This window comes from Narcine bancroftii, chromosome 2 (genome assembly GCF_036971445.1).
Source record: "Narcine bancroftii isolate sNarBan1 chromosome 2, sNarBan1.hap1, whole genome shotgun sequence".
Classification (NCBI taxonomy): domain Eukaryota; kingdom Metazoa; phylum Chordata; class Chondrichthyes; order Torpediniformes; family Narcinidae; genus Narcine; species Narcine bancroftii.
The window spans coordinates 79,676,873-79,696,989 of NC_091470.1; the positions used below are offsets into that span (position 1 = coordinate 79,676,873).

The 20,117-nt window shown below is 40.1% G+C and overlaps 1 protein-coding gene across 7 annotated transcripts in view; it reads left to right on the plus strand.

The window, feature by feature from the left end:
• Window positions 1-20,117, plus strand: part of knl1 (kinetochore scaffold 1) — a 106,439-nt gene that overhangs the window by 37,692 nt on the left and 48,630 nt on the right. For all 7 annotated transcript variants that reach the window (XM_069917191.1, XM_069917193.1, XM_069917189.1 and 4 more), the window contains 5 exons: window positions 1,713-6,617; window positions 8,087-8,231; window positions 9,341-9,399; window positions 9,788-9,886; window positions 15,564-15,679. In XM_069917191.1, the coding sequence (XP_069773292.1) occupies window positions 1,713-6,617; window positions 8,087-8,231; window positions 9,341-9,399; window positions 9,788-9,886; window positions 15,564-15,679 (5,324 nt within the window). The remainder of the gene's footprint in view (window positions 1-1,712; window positions 6,618-8,086; window positions 8,232-9,340; window positions 9,400-9,787; window positions 9,887-15,563; window positions 15,680-20,117) is intronic.

Below are 20,117 nucleotides of genomic sequence, written 5' to 3' on the forward strand. Positions count from 1 at the left end.
TCAATTTGAGGTTTAACAAGGACAAACTAAAGTCAAAAGTGTTGCTATTAATTACAGTAGCATGAGAGAGGAACTGGCCAAAGTAGATTGGAAGGAGGTACTAGTAGGGAAGACGGCAGAACAACAATGGATGGAGTTTCTGCAAGAAATGTCCAGGTGTAGGATAAATACATACCAAAAAAGTGGAAATATTCAAGTGGAAAAATATCACACCTGTGGCTGACAAGAGAAGTCAAAGCCAATGCAAAAGAAAGGGCATACAGGGAAGCAAAAATTAGTGGAAGGATGGAGGATTAGGAATTTTTAAAAAAATTTGCAGAAGATAACTAAAAAAAACTCAAGCAGAGAAAAGATGAAGTATGAAAGTAGACTAGAAAATACTATCAAAGAGGATACGAAAAACCTCTCCAAATTCAAGTTGAGATGATGTGAAGATGGCACATTGCGAAGTTTACACTATGCGATGTGAAGTAATGATATTTCAGGAATCTATAGATTCTAGTATGGATCCAGGGGACTTGAAAATCATAATGTCACCTCATTATTCAAGAAGGGAGGGAAGCAGCAGAAAGTAAACTATAGACCCATTAGCCTGATGTTAGTGGTTGGCAAGATGTTGGAGTTGACTGTCTGATGAGGTTATGGAGTACTTGGAAGCCCATGACAAGATAGGACAAAGCTAGCATGGTTTTTTAAGGGAAATGTGTTTTACAAACCCATTGAAATTCTGACAATCAGGCTAGATAAAGGAGATGCAGTGGACGTTGCGTCTTTAGGTTGTCAGAAGGCCTTTGACAAGATGCTGCAAATGAGGCTACTGAACAAGATAAGAGCCCATGGTATAACAGGAAGCATATTAGTGTGGGTCGAGCTTTGGTTGATTGGCAGGAAGCAGAGAGTTAGAAGACAGCGATCGTATTTTGGTTGGCTGTCAGTTGCTAGTGGTGTTCCACAGGGGTAGTTGTTGAAGCTGATTCATTTTGTGTTGTATACAAATGATTTGAATGATGGAATGAATGGCTTTCTGGCCAAGTTTTTAGATGATACGAAGTTAGGTGTAGGAACAGGTGGTGTTGAGGGAGGCTGAAGAAGGACTTGGACAGATTAGGGCAAAGAAGTGGCAAATTAAATGCAAAGTTTGGTAGAAGGAGGAGGATCTCACTGAAACATTTTGAATATTGAAAGTGGATGGAGTAACATGGTGGTAGAGTCTAGGTCATGAGAGCACATCATCAGGATTGAAAAGCATTTGCTCAGAACAGAGATGGGAGGAATTTCTTCAGCCAGAGGATGGTACATTTCTGGCCAAGGGGAATTAGTGGAGGCCAGATCATTGGGTGTATTTAAGATAGAGGTTGATAGTTTCTTGATGAACAGAGAAGGCTGGGCAGTGGGGCTGAGTGGGGAAAATGGATCAGTTCATGATTGAATGATGGTGCAGAATTAATAGGCTAAATAGCCTATTTCTACTGCTATCTTACAGTCTTAACTAAAATCCCATGTGAATGGCTATTTTTCCAAATATATTGAATAGAATGTATTTTGTAACATCTCTACCTGACCTATTGAAAATACAAAAAGCATCAGTCCCTCATAAAATGCACTTTTATGAGTTGTTAATTACTCTATTTCTATTTTAATTCTTGAAATATAAGGAACAATTTAGAATGCACTTTGATCCTTGCCATAAATGTGTTTTATTTTTTAAATAGTCCTGTGAACCCACGGAAATCAGTAAACATCAAATCTTCCCTATCTCTGGGCTTGAAGTGCGAAGAGAAAGTGAAAAGGCTGACCCATCTTCTGAGTTTCAAAAGAAAATAGACTTCAAATCATTCTTGGCTCGACTTGATTTGACGAAGTCACCATGTTCTAACACAAGTCATGATGTCAAAGAGGAAGTTTCTAATACATACTTTACCTCTTTCAGAGAAAATAAAATCCCTGAACATCAAAAGACTATTGATTTTAAATCATTCTTGAATAGAATAAAACAAACTGAGTTAGATGAAAATAAGATGATGCCCTCTCTTTTAGAGAAGCAGAAAAATTTTGTTGCTACTTCAACTTGCAAAGCTATGGAAAAGACAAAAAGCCATACTATCAACAATTTAGATGGAACAATGTTTTTTCTGGATCACAATAATGACATGGAGATCACCAAATGCCATAGTGCCTTGGAGCAATCTAACATTCTTCAATCAGTTAAGGAACCTAATGCCCTAGAGAGACCAGGCAGTGGAGGATCACTTAATTCCTCCCTTCCCTTAGATAAGGCTGTTGTGATTGCTGAAAGCGACTGCACTACTGTGACTGAAAAAGTTGCTACTGATGTCCAGAGGAGAGATCACCAAACAAATCAAAATCAACCAATGGATGAAATAAACAAGGAATTAATGCTGCCTTCAAGGACTCCTGATGGACACACATTCACAGATTATGAATCTTTCAAAGAATTTGAGCAGAATAATACTTGGGGCACAATTAAACTGACCGCAAAATCTTTGGCTATTCAGTCAGGCTTTCCTGATATGTCACAGGTGTTTCACAATGAAAATAACATGGATATTACAAAAAGTCACAAGGTTATAATTGATGTTGGAAGTCCTGCGCCAGTGCCAAGTTGCACAGTTGCTTTTCCAAGTGATAAGACTAGGGCCTTTCCAGAAGGAAATGTGGATCACACGCAAAGTTGTACAGTTGCAACTGAAAATAACAATTTGGGACAAATTTCAAACAAAGCATTGCAGTTAACAGGGAAGAATTCCAGACTGAGTACACCTAGATCTGTATTAGCATCGTCCCAAAATGAAAGGACTATGATATTTTCAGAGAAAAATGACATGGATATTACTGAATGCCACACAGGTGTAATTGACAGTGGCAGTCTTAGCCCAGAGACAAAATGCACAGTTGGTTCAACTGCGACTTTTCCTGCTGATAAGACTGTGCTGTTTGCAGAAGCAAATGATATGGATATCACACAAAGTTGTACAGTTGCAATTGAAAATATTAATTTACAACCACTTTCAAACAAAGCATTACAGTCAACAAGAAATAGTTCCAGTCTGAGTATTCCTGGATCTCTATTAGTGTCACAAAATGAAAGGACTGTGATATTTTCAGAGACAAATGACATGGATATTACTAAATGCCACACAGGTGTAATTGACAGTGGCAGTCTTAGCCTAGAGACAAAATGCCCTGTTGGTTCAAGTGCGACTTTTCCTGATGATATGACTGTGCTGTTTGAAGAAGCAAATGATATGGATATCACACAAAGTTGTACAGTTGCAATTGAAAATAATAATTTACAACCACTTTCAAACAAAGCATTGCAATCAACGGGGAAGAGTTCCAGTCTGAGTATTCCTGGATCTCTATTAGTGTCACAAAATGAAAGGACTGTGATATTTTCGGAGACAAATGACATGGAGATTACTAAATGCCACACAGGTGTAATTGACAGTGGCAGTCTTAGCCCAGAGACAAAATGCACAGTTGGTTCAACTGCGACTTTTCCTGATGATAAGACTATACTGTTTTCAGAGAAAAATGACATGGATATTACTAAAAGCCACTCAGGTGTAATTGACAGTGGCAGTCTTAGCCCAGTGACAAAATGCCCTGTTGGTTCAACTGCGACTTTTCCTGATGATAAGACTATGCTGTTTGCAGAAGCAAATGATATGGATATCACACAAAGTTGTACAGTTGCAATTGAAAATAATAATTTACAACCACTTTCAAACAAAGCATTGCAATCAACGGGGAAGAGTTCCAGACTGAGTATTCCTGGATCTCTATTAGTGTCACAAAATGAAAGGACTGTGATATTTTCGGAGACAAATGACATGGAGATTACTAAATGCCACACAGGGACAATTGACAGTAGCAGTCTTAGCCCAGAGACAAAATGCACAGTTGGTTCAAGTGCGACTTTTCCTGATGATAAGACTGTGCTGTTTGCAGAAGCAAATGATATGGATATCACACAAAGTTGTACAGTTGCAATTGAAAATAATAATTTACAACCACTTTCAAACAAAGCATTGCAATCAACAGGGAAGAGTTCCAGTCTGAGTATTCCTGGATCTCTATTAGTGTCACAAAATGAAAGGACTGTGATATTTTCGGAGACAAATGACATGGAGATTACTAAATGCCACACAGGTGTAATTGACAGTGGCAGTCTTAGCCCAGAGACAAAATGCACAGTTGGTTCAACTGCGACTTTTCCTGATGATAAGACTATACTGTTTTCAGAGAAAAATGACATGGATATTACTAAAAGCCACTCAGGTGTAATTGACAGTGGCAGTCTTAGCCCAGTGACAAAATGCCCTGTTGGTTCAACTGCGACTTTTCCTGATGATAAGACTATGCTGTTTGCAGAAGCAAATGATATGGATATCACACAAAGTTGTACAGTTGCAATTGAAAATAATAATTTACAACCACTTTCAAACAAAGCATTGCAGTCAACAAGGAAGAGTTCCAGTCTGAGTATTCCTGGATCTATATTGGTGTTGTCACAAAATGAAAGGACTGTGATATTTTCAGAGACAAATGACATGGATATTACTAAAAGCTACACAGGGGCAATTGATAGTGCAACTCTTAGTCCAATGTTAAAATGCAGTACTACTTTTCCTGGTGGTAAAAACATGATGTTTTCAAAAGCAAATGATATGAATATCACACAAACTTGCACAGTTGTAAATGAAAATAATAATTTACAACCATTTTCAAGCAAATCATTGCAGTCAACGCAGAAGAGTTCCAGATTAAGTATTCCTGGATCGATATTGGCATTGTCACAAAATAAAAATAATGTAGTATTTTCAGAGGCAAATGACATGGCTGTATGTAAAAATCACACAGGTGTAATTAACAGTGGGAGTCTTAGTCCAGTATCAAAATGCACATTTGATTCAAGTGCTAACTTTACTGGTGATAAGACCATGGAATTTTCAGAAGCAAATCATATCATTCAAACAGCTGCATTTGAGGTTGGTAACTTGAAGCTGAGTGGAAATCTTGAGTCTGGGTCCACTAAAATGACCTCAACTCATAGTAATAATCAGGTATGCTTTTCTGATGAGAAGTCCCCAATATTTTTGAAAGTGAACGAAGAGGATACATCTCCAAGCCATACCGTTGCAATTGACTGTATGAAACTAGGGGCAACTACAGATTGTGCTGTTGGTTCCAGTGGTGACAGTATGGTCATTTCAGAAGCATATGATATGGATGAGACCAAAAGCCATACAGTTGCAAATGAAGGTGAATGTCATGGGCAACTTGTAAAGTTAACAATAGATTCAGCTGATTCTTTTCCTCATGATAAAGCCCCAATATTTTCAAAAGCAAATGCTATGGATGTGAACAAAAACTGTACGATTAATATTGATCGAGAAAAACCTGGGACAATTGCAGATGGAACACTTGGTTCTGCTAAAATAACCTCCAATTTGAATGCTGTTGGGTCTGTTATGTCATCATTTTCTCACAAAAAAGATGTGGTTTTTAAAGAGGCAGCTGTTACAAAAAATGACATATTGCTTGATCACAGAAAGTGTGGTGAATCTATTGAATACACTGTTACCAAGATGACACTTGAAAATGCTGATTGTGGCAGTTTGGAAGCTGATTCAATGTGCATTATGGATTGTTGTGAAAAAAATAATCTGAAAGCATCCAATCAATCTCTTCCCTGCACAGAGAATTCTTCTGACATTACTATACTACACACAAGTGACAATGAAGTCCAGAAGGAAACACTAATTGGTAAGATAAGGGAGGTAACTTCTGAAGATTTTGTTCAGTTTCAGATTCCTGACTCTGCTACTTGTGAGACGAGAACCGAATCTACAAGTGCAACAAATAACAATCAGCGATGTAACACGCCCAGAAAGTTGAGTCTGTCTGATGAGTCATCACTTGAAAAGCTAAATTCAATGACCAACATAAATTCTGACCCTGAATTAGAAAAGCCTCCACTGGATGGCAGTGACCCTGCTTATTGTCAAATATTTAATGCAAAGCCTAGTTTCCTGAAACAAAATTCACTTTTTAAGGACACACTCATTTCTCAAATCTCTCATGGTGTCATCCTTCCCAAACTGCCCAGTAGAAAAAATATTTGCAGATCTGGAAATTCAATTAATCAAAATGTAGTAAAGCCATCAATGGAACATCACTGCTCTGATTCCCTTCTGAATACAATGGACGAGTCAGAAAAAGTTTTAAATGTATTAGGACCTATTAACAGCTGTCAAGAGCAACTTGATGGACAGAACAAAATGCAAGTGACTGATTATGATAAAGAAGTAAGCAAAATGTTTGATTGCTTAAATCCATCTCACTGCTTGAAGTCCAGTAAAATGCACTCTCTTGCCATTCATGAACAGCAATGTAAAGAAACTTTGACTATTTCTGAAAAAGATCTTGATTCTACAGATCAGGTTCTTGCACACTCGGGAATAATTTCAACAATGAAACAAAAGCCTTTTCAGAAGCGGGTTTGGAGTGAAGAAGAAAATGGAAATGCATGCAGTAAAAGAAAAACAATAAGGACATTGGAGTATGAAGGTGCTGATTTTTCTAAAAAAGAGGTAAATGAAATGTGCATCTGAGCAATAAGGACAATTGTAAATGTTTTTATGATATGGTGGAATACTTGTTCTGAATATTTTCAGTTAATGAATTGGGATAAAGAAAAAGAGTTCAAATTCTGCACTTGAAATTGACCTTGTGTCAAATGAATGAAGCCACTGGAAAAAATGACTTTCTGGTGTCTGGTTTTGGTCACAATAAACTAAATTTGAATATGTTGGCTGTCATCCACAAACATTTGAAATGTAATTCTGCATCAACACGGTTAAATTCAGCACTATCTTGTATAATTAAAATTTTGGCTATGAATTAAGTATTTACTTCCTTCCAATTAGTTTTTTTTGTTTAAGGACCTGATTCAGAATGAAGTGGCTTTAATGAATGAGTAACTAAATTGATTTAACCATTAACTACTTGAATTAGTTTATAAAATACTGAACCCTAGAATGTCCAGATACTCTGCAATCAAATATGAAAATGTATGTTTCATTAATGTGCTCACTTGGATATATATTCTTGTTATTGTGTGTGTGTGTATATATTGTTACGAGGTATATTAGAATAGTTATGTGTAAAATATGTCTTTAAAAGAGATTGTGGGGGTTTTAGTTTAGGTTGCACTTTACAGAGTAACACTTCACAAAAGACATTGCATTTAAAATGCAAGAGTTTTGCTGAACTGAGACATTGTGTCACCAGTAACTTTGCAGAGAAAATGGAACTGCTTTGGAAAGAACTTCACAAGGAGGTGCAAAAGGAACAAAGTCCAGACTCAGATACTGATCAGATCTTTCAAAGATTGGGTTTGGAGCCCTGTTAGAAGTTGTATGGTTTTTATCATCAGAGAGAGGAAAAACAGGCAGGTGATTTCTCTTCTTGGGGTGGGGGGGGGGGAAGGAGGAGGAGAGAGAGAGACAGAAAAGTCAGTTATATAGCAGCAGTTGAGGCTGAAAATGGCAACCTGGCAGGATTGTTGAAAAACTTCATTTTGACAATGGGTTGTGAGTTCAGAGTTCAGCCTGTTCAAAACCCTTGTCCTTACAAGAGGAAATGACTGGCTAGAGTGTTTCTCCTGAAATAAGGGAAACAAGAGGTACTCTGTAATGACCTGGAAGAAGGGTTATCATTTGGAAAAACCCATGATGGGCCCAGTTTCTCTGGCAAGACACTGAAGTGACTGATTGGGGGAAATCAATTTGTGTGTCTCCAACGAGCAACAAATTTCTCTCTGAAACCAACAAGAGCATTCCTGAGCAGTAACTGATGAACTTTAAGCACTAGAGTCTAGTGGAAATAATAAATGTTGAATTCTGTGCACAGTATAAGAATTACCTGATACTGGTGAACTTGGAGAAGCGAAAAGTGAATGATTGGATAGTGAAGCAGAGACTTTCCTGAACAGAAACACATTACATACACATGCGCATGTGTGGCGTTTCCTGTAATTTTCAAAGTATTTTCTATATAGATCAGCATTACTCCTGTTATGCCATGGGAAAGTGTAGGCCATGAAACGGTGGAAGAGAACTTGCTTAGTATGATGACAAAGAGCCTGGATAGCAACAGTTCCTTGGATTCAACCAAAGCTGATGGTACCTCTGCTCATGCAATCAGTAAGTTGTAGTGTAACACTTTATTCCATTTTCATAGAGAATATAATTTTGTTTAGAAAGTACAGAAGTATGGGTTTAAGATGTGGAAAACAACCTGATTGGCTGGTCTATCTAGGTCTTCATTTTTCAATTCCACTCTGGAGTAGCTAATTTGCAGTGGAATAAGCATTACTATATTCAGAGTTCATTTAACTTGACACAAGACAAAAAAAAAACAAATCTGGAACCCAGTCTAAACAAACACAATCACTACCTTTCAATACAACTTCATAACAACCATTCTAGTATATGATGCTCATTTCATCAGACTTGGTCTGAAATGAAGAGATTGTTTTGACAAAATAAAATTCAATTTACCCAATTCCTTGGAGTCCAGAAGGAAGGGAAATTAGAGGTTTTTTTTTTGTTTTGGAGGGATTTCATGGCCTGATGATGTGAAGATGTTTGTCCTGATTGAAGAATCCAGAACTAGCTATGTTCTGTCAGAATAAATAAATGGTAATTTAAACTGAGAAAAGGTAGAATTTTTAATGGCTGTGAATCTTCCAAATTTTGTACCCCAAAAAGGTGTGGGATGCTGTGTCTTGCATTTGTTCAAAATAAAGTTCTACAAAAACAAGTTTTGAATATTTTGCTGGTCAATTTTTATATTCTTGTAGCATATGATCTGCAATGTGCTTGATCAGTACAGAAAGTGGATATTTCTACTTTTAATATCTCCAGCTTCATTTCTGTTCTCCACATGAAAATAGTGTTCATGTGTCATCACATCATGCAGTTGACTCATCAGTGACCAAGTATAGGGTGGGATAGATGGAAATGAATATATGGGGCTTTTAAGGGGTCATGAACTAATGATAGATAGTGGCGATGAAAGAAATGTGGAGATTTAATATATTTATATGTTGAAACTTTGCTAGAACCATGTGCAGTGTGGTTGCAAATATTAATGTTTAAATTTTGCATTCAAATGTTTAAGGAATATCATGCCTTGGGCAAGGCATGACTTTGAACCCAGAATCTTTTGTACATAAGTATGTTAAATAAAATTGTTTGCAAAAGTAGCATTTTGAAAGTTGAATAAAGAAATATTTTAATTCATTTTTCAGCTCCAAAATTTAACCTGAAATCATCCCTCATGATTTTGGAGGAGTCAGATTTGCATAAGGTATGTCCATTTTCTAGTTTTGTCAGTTGCTTATAGGAGGGCCTTTGATTTGTGTATGTTGGTTTATTATTTTGACTATTGTTTTAAGCTACATTAAAGTTTGCTTAATCTTTTGAACTTTCTACTGATTAGCACAATACCTTGGGCAGTGAGAAAGTTACTATGTGCACTTTGGTAAATTACATTTCAACAGAATAATATTCCTTTGGGTACAGAACTAGTGTAACTTGGTGCAAAAAAATGAAATGTTTCAATTTTGAACGAAAATGTTTAGGGAAGGCAAGGTATGATTTTTAAATTCAGAATCTTTTGTACATAAGTATATTAAATAAAATTTCTTGTTCAAGTATTGTTTTGAAAATTGAGTAAAAAATATTTTCCATTGTAGAAATTATTGGATGGCAACATCACAGTTCGGGAATTTTTCATGCTCTTGAAGGTTCAAACACATGCACAGAAATCTCGCCAGAGTGAACTGCAAGTCAATGTAAGAGTACAGTTATAGAAAATATTCACTCCTTTAGAGCTCTTTTCATGTAAAATGTCTTGCAAGTTCACCTAAGAACCAGTAAAATGTATTTTTAAATATCTTGAATGTTTTTGTTACATTTTGTCTTGGAAGATGCCACATTAAAACACCTCAATGTACACAATTTGTAACACACACTGAAATTGTTCAACTCTAATTGAAGGCGAGTTCTTTTTGGTTGTGCTTGCATCCAAAGTTACAATTTTGAAAGGGGAACTAAGGCACTAAACTCAAACCTAAGCGCTCCATTTGGTTGCTGGAAACATGAGAGATAAAATGGACCCCTATCTGTAACACACAGGTTGAGAGTGAAAAACCGTTATATGAAGCACAGCGATGGCAGTCAAACAATTGGGATGAAGCATGGACATGCCTTTTTCTATTAATTACACATTTTGTTCATGTGTGCGACAACTAAAATATTAATGCTGGAGTTTTAACTTTGAGTAGTTACAATTTTTTCACCTTGTTCCCAAGTGTAAAATCTACTCTTACGTAACATTTTTCCAGGTTTTTAGATGGTGCTCCACTCTTGAAATTGCATTTAAGTCTTATATTGTAATGGCCTGCGCACGCAGACTTGAACTGGCCCACAAAATGGCCAACGAATGCAGCGATTGCGGACCTCGGGGTGATACCAGCAGTCATCCCAGATAACCTCCACACGGCATGAAGATGGGGAACTCTGGCAGGAACGCCAGCCAACCTAAGGTTGGCATTCCATTGACACGGGGGCCTGACGTCAGGCCATATAAACAGAGCTGACAGTGCAATAAATCAGTTTTCGATTTCAACTCCTCATGTGTGTATCTTCCTTCAACATTTGACGTAGTGCGCATGTTACGTTGGTGACCCCAACAGGTCCAACCAGCTGTTGGACCCAAAGATGATGGATTAAGCGGAGCCAGCAACCATTCAGGCTCCCGACGTTCTGGCGTCACAGCCGCAGGTGTGGTTGGAGCAGGCAGAGGCTCAGTTCCAGCTTCACTGTATCACCGCTAACGACACCCACTACTACTATGTTCTGAGTGCCCTCGATCAGGATACAGCAGCAAGGGTCGAAGATTTCCTATGGCAGCCTCCAGAGCAAGGCAAATATGAGGCCATCAAAGAGCTACTAACCTGTAATTGAGGGCTTTCCCTGCATGAGCCCACTGCCAGATTGCTGCATATAGATGGACTGAAGGATAGGGCCCCGTCCACCCGAATGAGCAAGATGTTCGCGTTAACCAAGGGCCACAAGCCTTGCCTGCTCCGAGCAGATCTTCCTGGAGCAGTTGCCCGAGGATATGCGGCTCTTGCTCACAGACGAGGACTTCAGCAACCTGTGGAGGGACACCGCCTGGGCAGACATGCTCTGGAGAGCGAAGATGGACGCCAGCGCCATCATAGACCACGTCAGCAAGCCCCACAAACTGCCCCAGGTGAGATCAAGGCCAGTGGACAGGCAAGTGAACACCCCAGGACAGCTATGCTACTACCACCAGCAATGGGGTGTGGAGGCCTGTCGATTCCACGCACCCTGCAGGTTTTTGGGTAACGCTCTGGCCATCTCGTTGTCCCACATGATAGCCTTCTCCAGTTTGGGGCTCACTGTCAGGTAGATGTTTCCTAGTCAACACAAGCACTGATATAAGCAGGGCCCAATCCGGAGCACAGCCAACAGCTCCTGCATTCAAACTTTCAGGACCAGCACCATCCCACATCATTTCGGCAACAGCTGCTGTACATGGACCTTTACCCTAGCAGCAGTGGTACAACCACTCCTGGGGACTCACTTCCTTCAGGCCAACTACTTGCCGGGCAACTTCAAGGGACGGCGCTTGGTGCATACCAGAACCTTTCAAACTCTTTCTTGGGGGAAGCCAGGCTACCCACCAACTCCACCCCCCACAAAAAAAATCTGGATTCTATAACACTCAGACATTTAATTCACCCGCATCCTGGCGGAGTTCCCCTGATAGTGGTGCTACAGTTCTCTGTAGTTGAGCCAAAGCACAGGGTAAAACATCACATACTGATCAGGGGATGGGGGGGGGGGTCCGCTCCACTCCAGGGCATGCTTACTCCCTCCCAAAAAGCTCAGCCTGGCAAAGGAGGAGTTCAAAAAGATGGAGGAGCTTGCGATTGCGTGACCCTCCGACAGTCCCTGGGCCTCTCCCCTCCACATGGTGCCCAAATCAGCAGGTGGTTGGAGATCATGCGGGGACTACTGCCTCCTCAACAAGGCCACCATGCCTGACAGATATCCCGTGCCCCACATTCAAGAGTTTGCCGCCAACCTGCATGGAGCATGGGTGTTCTCCAAGGTGGACTTCATCCGGGGGGGGTACCACCTAATCCCAGTTTAATCCCCAAGACTGCAATCATAACCCCCTTTGATTTGTTTGAATTTCTCTGCATGCCCTTCATTCTAAAGAACATAACACAAACTTTCCACGGCTGATGGGACGCAGAGGGCGAGGACCTCCCATTTGTGTTCATCTATTTGGTCGATATCCTCATCGCCAGCCACAGCTGCAAAGTCCATGCCGCCCACTGAGACAGCAGTGCGAGTTTGGGCTGACCATCAACCCTGCAAGGTGCCAGTTCGATCTGGACACCATTGACTTCCTGGGGCACAGAATTAACAGGCACCGGGCTACACCCCTCCCCAAGAAGTTTGAGGCAGTTTGGCTCTTTGCTAAGCCACACACAGTGGAAGGATTGCAGGAATTCACCAGTATGATAAACTTTTACCACATGTTCATACCAGCAGCAGCACACATCATGCGCCCTCTCCTCGCTGATGACCATCAAAGCAAAAGACATTGCTTGGGGCAAAAAATCCTCCAGGGCATTCCAGAGTGCCAAAGACTTGATGGCTATTGCCACTCTCCTGGTTCACTCCAGTCCAGAGGCACCTACTGCTCTAACTGTTGGAGCCTCCAGCACAGTGGTAGGGGGCATGCTAGAGCAATTCATTTAGTGCCAGTGGCCACCCCTGGCCTTTATCAGCAGGCACCTCCAAACCCAGAACTCAAATAGAGCGCTTTCGACTGGGAGCTCTTGGCGATAAGACATTTCCGTTACTTTTAGGAAGACTGGCAATTCAGGGTGTTCACTGTCCACAAGCCACTGACTCTGTCACGCCCTGCGGTTGAGTCAATACACACCCTGTCCAAGGAGTTGATTATGTGGTCCTCGCCAAAACAATATCCTAAGATCCCCGCTACAGGACAGCCGTCTCCAATATCAGGGTAGAGGATGTCCCCATCGGCCCAGGTAAACTGACACAGCTGTGTAACGTTTCTACCGGAAGCCCCCTGCCCCATCGTCCTGGCTACATAGAGGCATCAGGTTTTTGAGGCTATCCACAACCTGGCACATGCTGACATCTGTGCCACAGTCAGAATGATGGTAAACAGGTTTGTCTGGCATGGCCTTCGTAAACAGGTCAGCCAGTAGGCCAAGACCTGTACAAACTGCAGTTTACACCAAAGTGCCCACATAGACTTTTGAGTGGTGTGGCGCAGGTTCAGGCACATGCACTTTGGCTTAGTGGGGCCATTACCAGTTTCCTGTGGGGCGAGATACTTCTTGACCACGGTAGACTGTTTCATGAGGTGGCCGGAGGTGGTCCCACTGGCTGATACCACCACTGAATCCTGCGCCTGGGCATGCATTGACACATGTGTCCAGATTTGGGGCCTTGGACAGGGACACAATTCACCTCCGAGCTCTGGGTGGCGCTGGCTAATTTTTTGGGGACGCAACTCCACCATACCACGGCGTATCACCTGCAGCCCAACAGGTTGGTGGAGCGCTTCCTCAGGCACCTCAAAGCAGTCTTGATGGCCTGGCTTAAGGATCCCAACTGGGTGAATTAACTGCCTTGGATCCTGTTGAGTATTCGAACCGTGCCGAAGGAGGACTTCAATTCCTCGACAGCTGAGATGGTCTAATCTGCGCCTTTAATCATCTCTGGGGAGTTCCTGGCCCTGATAAATGCCAGAAGACCCCAAGGCAACTCTCGAGAAACTGCGGTGAAAACTGGAATCCTTAGTCCCGTGGCAACTCCCACTGCACGACCAGCCCAAGCATAGCGTCCTGAAGGAAGTAAAGATTTGCCATTATGTGCTCATGAGGACGGGAGCATACAGACCACCATTGCAATGGCCCTTCAAGGGACCTACAAGGCCATTAGAAACAATGGTTCCACCTTTGCCCTCAACATCAGCAGTAAGGAGAAAAGCTTTACCGTCGACTGCCTGAAACTGACATATCTGGACTGTAGCGAGCCGGTCTGCACTCTCCCCCAGCGATGCAGGAGCAGGCCACTGAAGGCTATGGACGTTGGCCCGGTTCTTTTGGGGGGGGGGAGGGTGAAATCATGTAGCAGCCTGTGCACAGAGACGCGAAGTGGCCCGCAAAATAGCTGGTGACCATGCAAACCTGGAGGTGACACCGGATGTCATCCCAACTGACCTCCGCACAGTGGGAAGATGGGAACTCAGGCAGGAAAGCTGGCCAACCTAAGGTCGGCGCTCCAATGATGCGGGGCCTTGACGGCAGCGCCAGGGGACTATATAAGCAGAGCTCCCAGTGCAATAAGTCAGTCTTTGATTTCGACTCTCATGTGTGTGTCTTTCCACACTCGTCGTAGCACATACGCTACAATGTCAATATTTTATTCTATTTTCAGGTTAAATTCAAATTAAATATTTTTGATTCAGCAAAATATATTATTTATAACCAGTAGAATGACACCAATTGCTGTTGTAAAAATAAATGCTTGTAATTTTAAAAAAATTTATTGATATTGCTCCCTTTGAGAATGACAGAACTCTCAGTATTTCACCTTATTTTATGACATGCATAGAAAGTTATTTAATGGACTATTTAGAAACTATTCAGCTATAATGGTATTATTGTACATTTTTTAAAAAGAAATTAAAAGTTATTTTTGAAATGTTGGATGACTCCAAGGAACTCGAGCAAGCAAATAGTGTCTGAATTTTTTCAACAATTTGTACATTGTGGAGACCTTCAAACAATGTTGCTAATTTTGAAGATTAAAAAAATCTGCATTTCTTTAACTGTTAGTGGGATCATTCATCTCCATTTGAGAGGTTTAATCTTCAGATTGATGGCACTTTAAGCCATGCAGAACTTTCTCATAGTTTGCAGCAACTTGAATTATGTGCATATCTCGAGAGTGAGACTTTAACTCAAAATATAATGAATCTTGATGATAGCAACACGTTGGCCATGAGTTAACACTATTTCATTTGCACATCGGAACACCATGAAGAAGAGTCAATACTACATATAAATCTTAGTTTAAACTCAGCAGTTTCAATGGCTTAAATGGTGATACTTGTGCTCTGGAAAAAAGGAAAGTCAAAATATAGGACAGAAGGATTGTAAATGTGGAAGAAGATAGATTAGGCATTCTTTAATTTGGTATAAAATTGTTTCTTTGTGTTTGTAGTCATTTGTTTTCAGAGGGGTGAGGAGGTTCCTTGCATTCAGTTAGCAAAATATACCTTTATGTCTGTGTAAAGTTTGAGTTTTTACTTGAGGTTATTATCAATTCAGAGAGACAGTTGACATTTTTTTTCATGTTATTGATTGAAATGTATTTCTTGGCCAGTCTGAATTGGACAAATCCTCAGGACTGGAAAACTGGCTGGCACTGAAGTTTGTTCATCGACCAAAGCGGGAAGTCTATGAAGAGGATAGTGCAGCACTCTCTACAGCCATAAATGAGTATGTAAAGTGTGTGTGTGTGTGTGTGTGTGTGTGTGTGTGTGCGCTTTGCACATTCTTTCATGACTGTGTATGTTTTCTTTGGATGTTTTGGTCTTCCCAGAGATTTGTGGCTTGGTAGATTAATAGGCTGCTATACATTGCCCCTTGTACGCAGGTAAATGGCAGAATTCCTAGTGAATTTTAGGTGCAAGAAAACCAAAAAAAAAGTTTTTAAATGGCTGATGGTCAGTATGGACTCAGTGGGCTGATGAGCAAGTTTGCATGTTGTTTGACTTTTGTATGACTGAAATCTTTTGAAACTGAAATCTGGAAGGAAGTACAGGAGCATCAAAATCAGGATTGCCAGTCTGGGAAATGTTTTTTTTCCTGCAGGCTGTGGGATTGATGACCAGTATCCGGTAACATTGGATTTCTAATAAATGAAACTAAGTTATTTATACATGTTTATTTTGTGTTATATTTTTATGTACGGATTTGATTTTTGTGTGTGAAATCTGTAAGAAAAGTATTGTGTGTATGTGTGTGCCCTGTGCTTTGCTGTTTCATTAGGTAGTATATGTATAATCGTGTTATATGGCGAGCTCTCCACTGGCCACCGTGACAGAGGTGCACCAAAGAAAAGGTACAAGGACTGCCTAAAGAAATCTCTTGGTGCCTGCCACATTGACCACCGCCAGTGGGCGGATAACGCCTCAAACCGTGCATCTTGGCGCCTCACAGTTTGGCGTGCAGCAACCTCCTTTGAAGAAGACCGCAGAGCCCACCTCACTGACAAAAGGCAAAGGAGGAAAAACCCAACACCCAACCCCAACCAACCAATTTTCCCTTGCAACCGCTGCAATCGTGTCTGCCTGTCCCGCATCGGACTTGTCAGCCACAAACGAGCCTGCAGCTGACGTGGACTTTTTACCCCCTCCATAAATCTTCGTCCGCGAAGCCAAGCCAAAGAAAAGAATATGTATAATTGGATTATAATGAACTTGATAATGGTTTCTACTTTGTACTTTTGACAAATATATATTTTATTAACTTCATAGATGTCAAAAGGTATTAGTAACAAGGAATAGTTAAATGTTAGTTTAACCCACCTTGGGTTTGGTCAAAATTATGACAATGGAAAGGTACACAAAGGAAAAACAATGGAGCAGATTCTGGGAATGTAATATAAAAGCAGGGAATATTGGATATGCTCAACAAATCAGAGAGCATCTGTGGGGAGTCAAGTTGATTTTCATCAAAGGATCCAAATCAATCTGGATTATTCAGTATTTAAAAAATATCTTATTTTGGGACACTTGACTGTGCTTTTATAATTTTGGTCTCAGTAATTTTGCAATTGCATATCTTTAACATTATGTCAATATGGGAATCTTCAATGCAGTCTCCCATTAGTTTGTCAGTCTTTAAAAATAGAAGCTGTTTTTTGGTAGCAGGTCTCTAGTTCTCAGATTTATGTCTCCATCTTACTATTTTTAAATTATAAAATAGGAGAAAGAAAATGGGAAATGACGGACCTATTAGTGTTAATGCAAATGATGAGGATTAGGCTGAAACCTATCATGAGGGATGTAATTACAGCATAGCTTGAAAAGAATAATGGGATTGAGAAGAGTTAATATTAATCTATGAAGAGCAAGTTATATTTGAATCATCTATTGTCATTCCTTGAGAGTGAAACTGGTAAAATAGACATGGGAGTGCCAAATGGGTGTGATTTTGATTTCTGGAAGGCATTCAATAAAATCCTGTAAAGGAGATTGACAAACAAAATTTGGAATATTAAGTTTAAATTGATATGAATTGAGAATTAGTTAAATAATACAATGCAGAGTGGGAATAAATGTGTCGTTGGCAGGCTGTGACTTGAAGGGATTAATGCTTAGCAGTGCACTTCCACAATGTATGCCAACAATTTGGCTTTTGGGAATCCTATTTACAAGTTGTAGGAATTAAATTGTAATTGCCCAACCTGAACCTTCTGACTTCTACAATCAAGAAAATTATGCTTTGTTAGATTTTATTTGATAGTTTTAGTAAGTTTTTATAAATACTATCCAGATGTTTTTCTTTTTTTCTTTTTTTAAATTGGGTTGTTGGGGTAGGGGGGAGGATGGGAGGGGAAATTTTTTTAAATCACTATGTATTTTTTCATTATTTTCAAAAAATAAATTTTTTTTTAATACGTATGTGAAATTAAATAAAAATTTTAAAAAATTTGACTGAGGGGATTAAGTGTCATATTTACAAATTTGGTGATGATACTTTTATTAAAAAAAAGGTGAGAGTGAGTAGGGCGAGGATGTGAAGAGGAAACATAGAAATGCTGAGTGAATGAGCGGAAACATGGCTGAAGGAAAATCACGGGGAAAATGTATGATCTACTTTAGTGCACAAAATGAAGGAAGTGTACCTATGCTCACTTGTGAGAGACTGGGTAATGTTGATGTTCAAAAGGCCCCATGTAAGCTTGTACCAAAGTCACAGCAGGATGATGTGCAAGTGCAGCAAGTGGTTTTGGAGAGCAAATGGAATATTAATTTTTATGAGTGAGGATTTAATTACAGGAATAAGGAAGTTTAATTATAATTTAATAGGGCTGTGGTGGGATGGCAATGGAATAATCTGTAATTTTAGTTTCCATGCTAAAGAAAAAATGTAGTTGCCATGGAGCCATTCAGTTGTAGGTGGCTTGCCACCATCTTTTTTTTAAAATGTTTTATTTTTCACGCTATGAACAATATTGACCAAAATACACATAAACATTTCCATCTTGAATATACAGTGTCATTTTCTCCCCTTTTCCCCCCTCCCTTCCCTCCCCACCCCCCTCCCCACCCACTAAACGTTCAACATATACGATACATTAAACCCATTAAACAATGTCATCACACAATGAAAATAAACAAGAAAATTATGTCATCCACCATCTTGAGGACAATCAAGGTTGAGTTATAAATTCAAAAATTTTCAAAGATGCCCATTTCTTAAAGTATGTAACCAAAAAAAATCCCTTAAACTTGCTCAGCTTTTCGTAAGGTCTAAGCTAATCTGATGCTAGTCTTAATATCATTCTGATTTCTCAAAAAATGTCATTATATAATAGTCCAAAAATCTTCCTCGAATATACTTGGTCCCTTCAGAAGCAGAGAATTCCAAAGATATGCTATTTCCCTCAACTCTCACTATCACAGTATTTGACTTGAAATTTCCCCTGTCTTTTGTTTCAATGAGATTGCCTCTCATGCTCCTAAACTTGAGACAATGCAGCTTCTCTGTTCAACACTTTTTCTCAGTTGTCATTTTTTTCATCCTCTGAGGATAAACTTGGCTGAGGGGATGAAGTGTCATATTTATAAATTTGGTGATGATGGAAATGCAGTGAACTAATTGCCAGTATAGAAATGTGGCTGCAGGGTGACCAAAAACTGGTTAACAAGCATTGGAAAATTGTTGACATTCAGGAATGAGTTGGGAAAAGGAAAATAAGGCAGGGAAGTCCTATTAAAAGATGGCATGAGTACAGTAGATCAGAAGAATTTTGGCTTGACAGATCATGAAATAATTCTAATTAGTTTGAGAGGAGGTAAGAAGCAGTAGGAGACAAATAAAACAAGAATTTTTTACAGACATCTGGTTGTAGTGATGTAAATTATGGTATAAATAAGTTATTTTGTAAATGTCAGTACGGATATAATAATTTGGAGATTTCAACATACAGCTACACTAGGCAAATGAAATTGGAGCATTCAAGGTAACGGCTGCATTCCCATAATTGTTCAAGATGGATTCCAAGATCAGTATGTTGAGGAACAACAGGTCCTTTTTCTTTTAGTACAGGGGTAGGCAACCTACGGCGATCCAAATTTATCCTGTCCATTGCGTGGCTGCCATCCCTTGATGTGAGGTTTACCCTGTGCTGCTCCCCTAGCTTGCTGCACACTGGAGATCTCCCTTTCCTCCCCCTCTCCCCAGCTCACTGTGCACTGGGGATAACCTCCTTGGGCTCGCGGCGCACTGGAGACACCCACCCCCCCCCCCCAGCGGCTGCGCTGGAGATTCCCCAGGCTCGCCCCTCCTGCAGTGTCATTTTCTTCCCCTCCCACAATGTCATTCTCCCCTCCCACTCCACCCCCACCCTCAAAAGGATAAATGCTGTTGAATGTAGCATCCAGAATGAGGAATCAGTCTTTAAAGAAGCAGCAAGTAATTTTGAATTGTAGAGGGAAGAAATTTCCTTACAAATTGTGGCGAATCTTTGGAATTATGTACCCTGGGGGGCCATTGATACTCAATCATTGAATACATTAAAACTGTTAGAATTATGAATGTTAGAGGAATCAAAGCTTATTGATATTGGGCAGTTCGAAGTTCAGCCATCATTCATTGAATGGCAGAGCAGATCTGAGAGGTGGTGGTCTGCTCCTATTTCTAATGT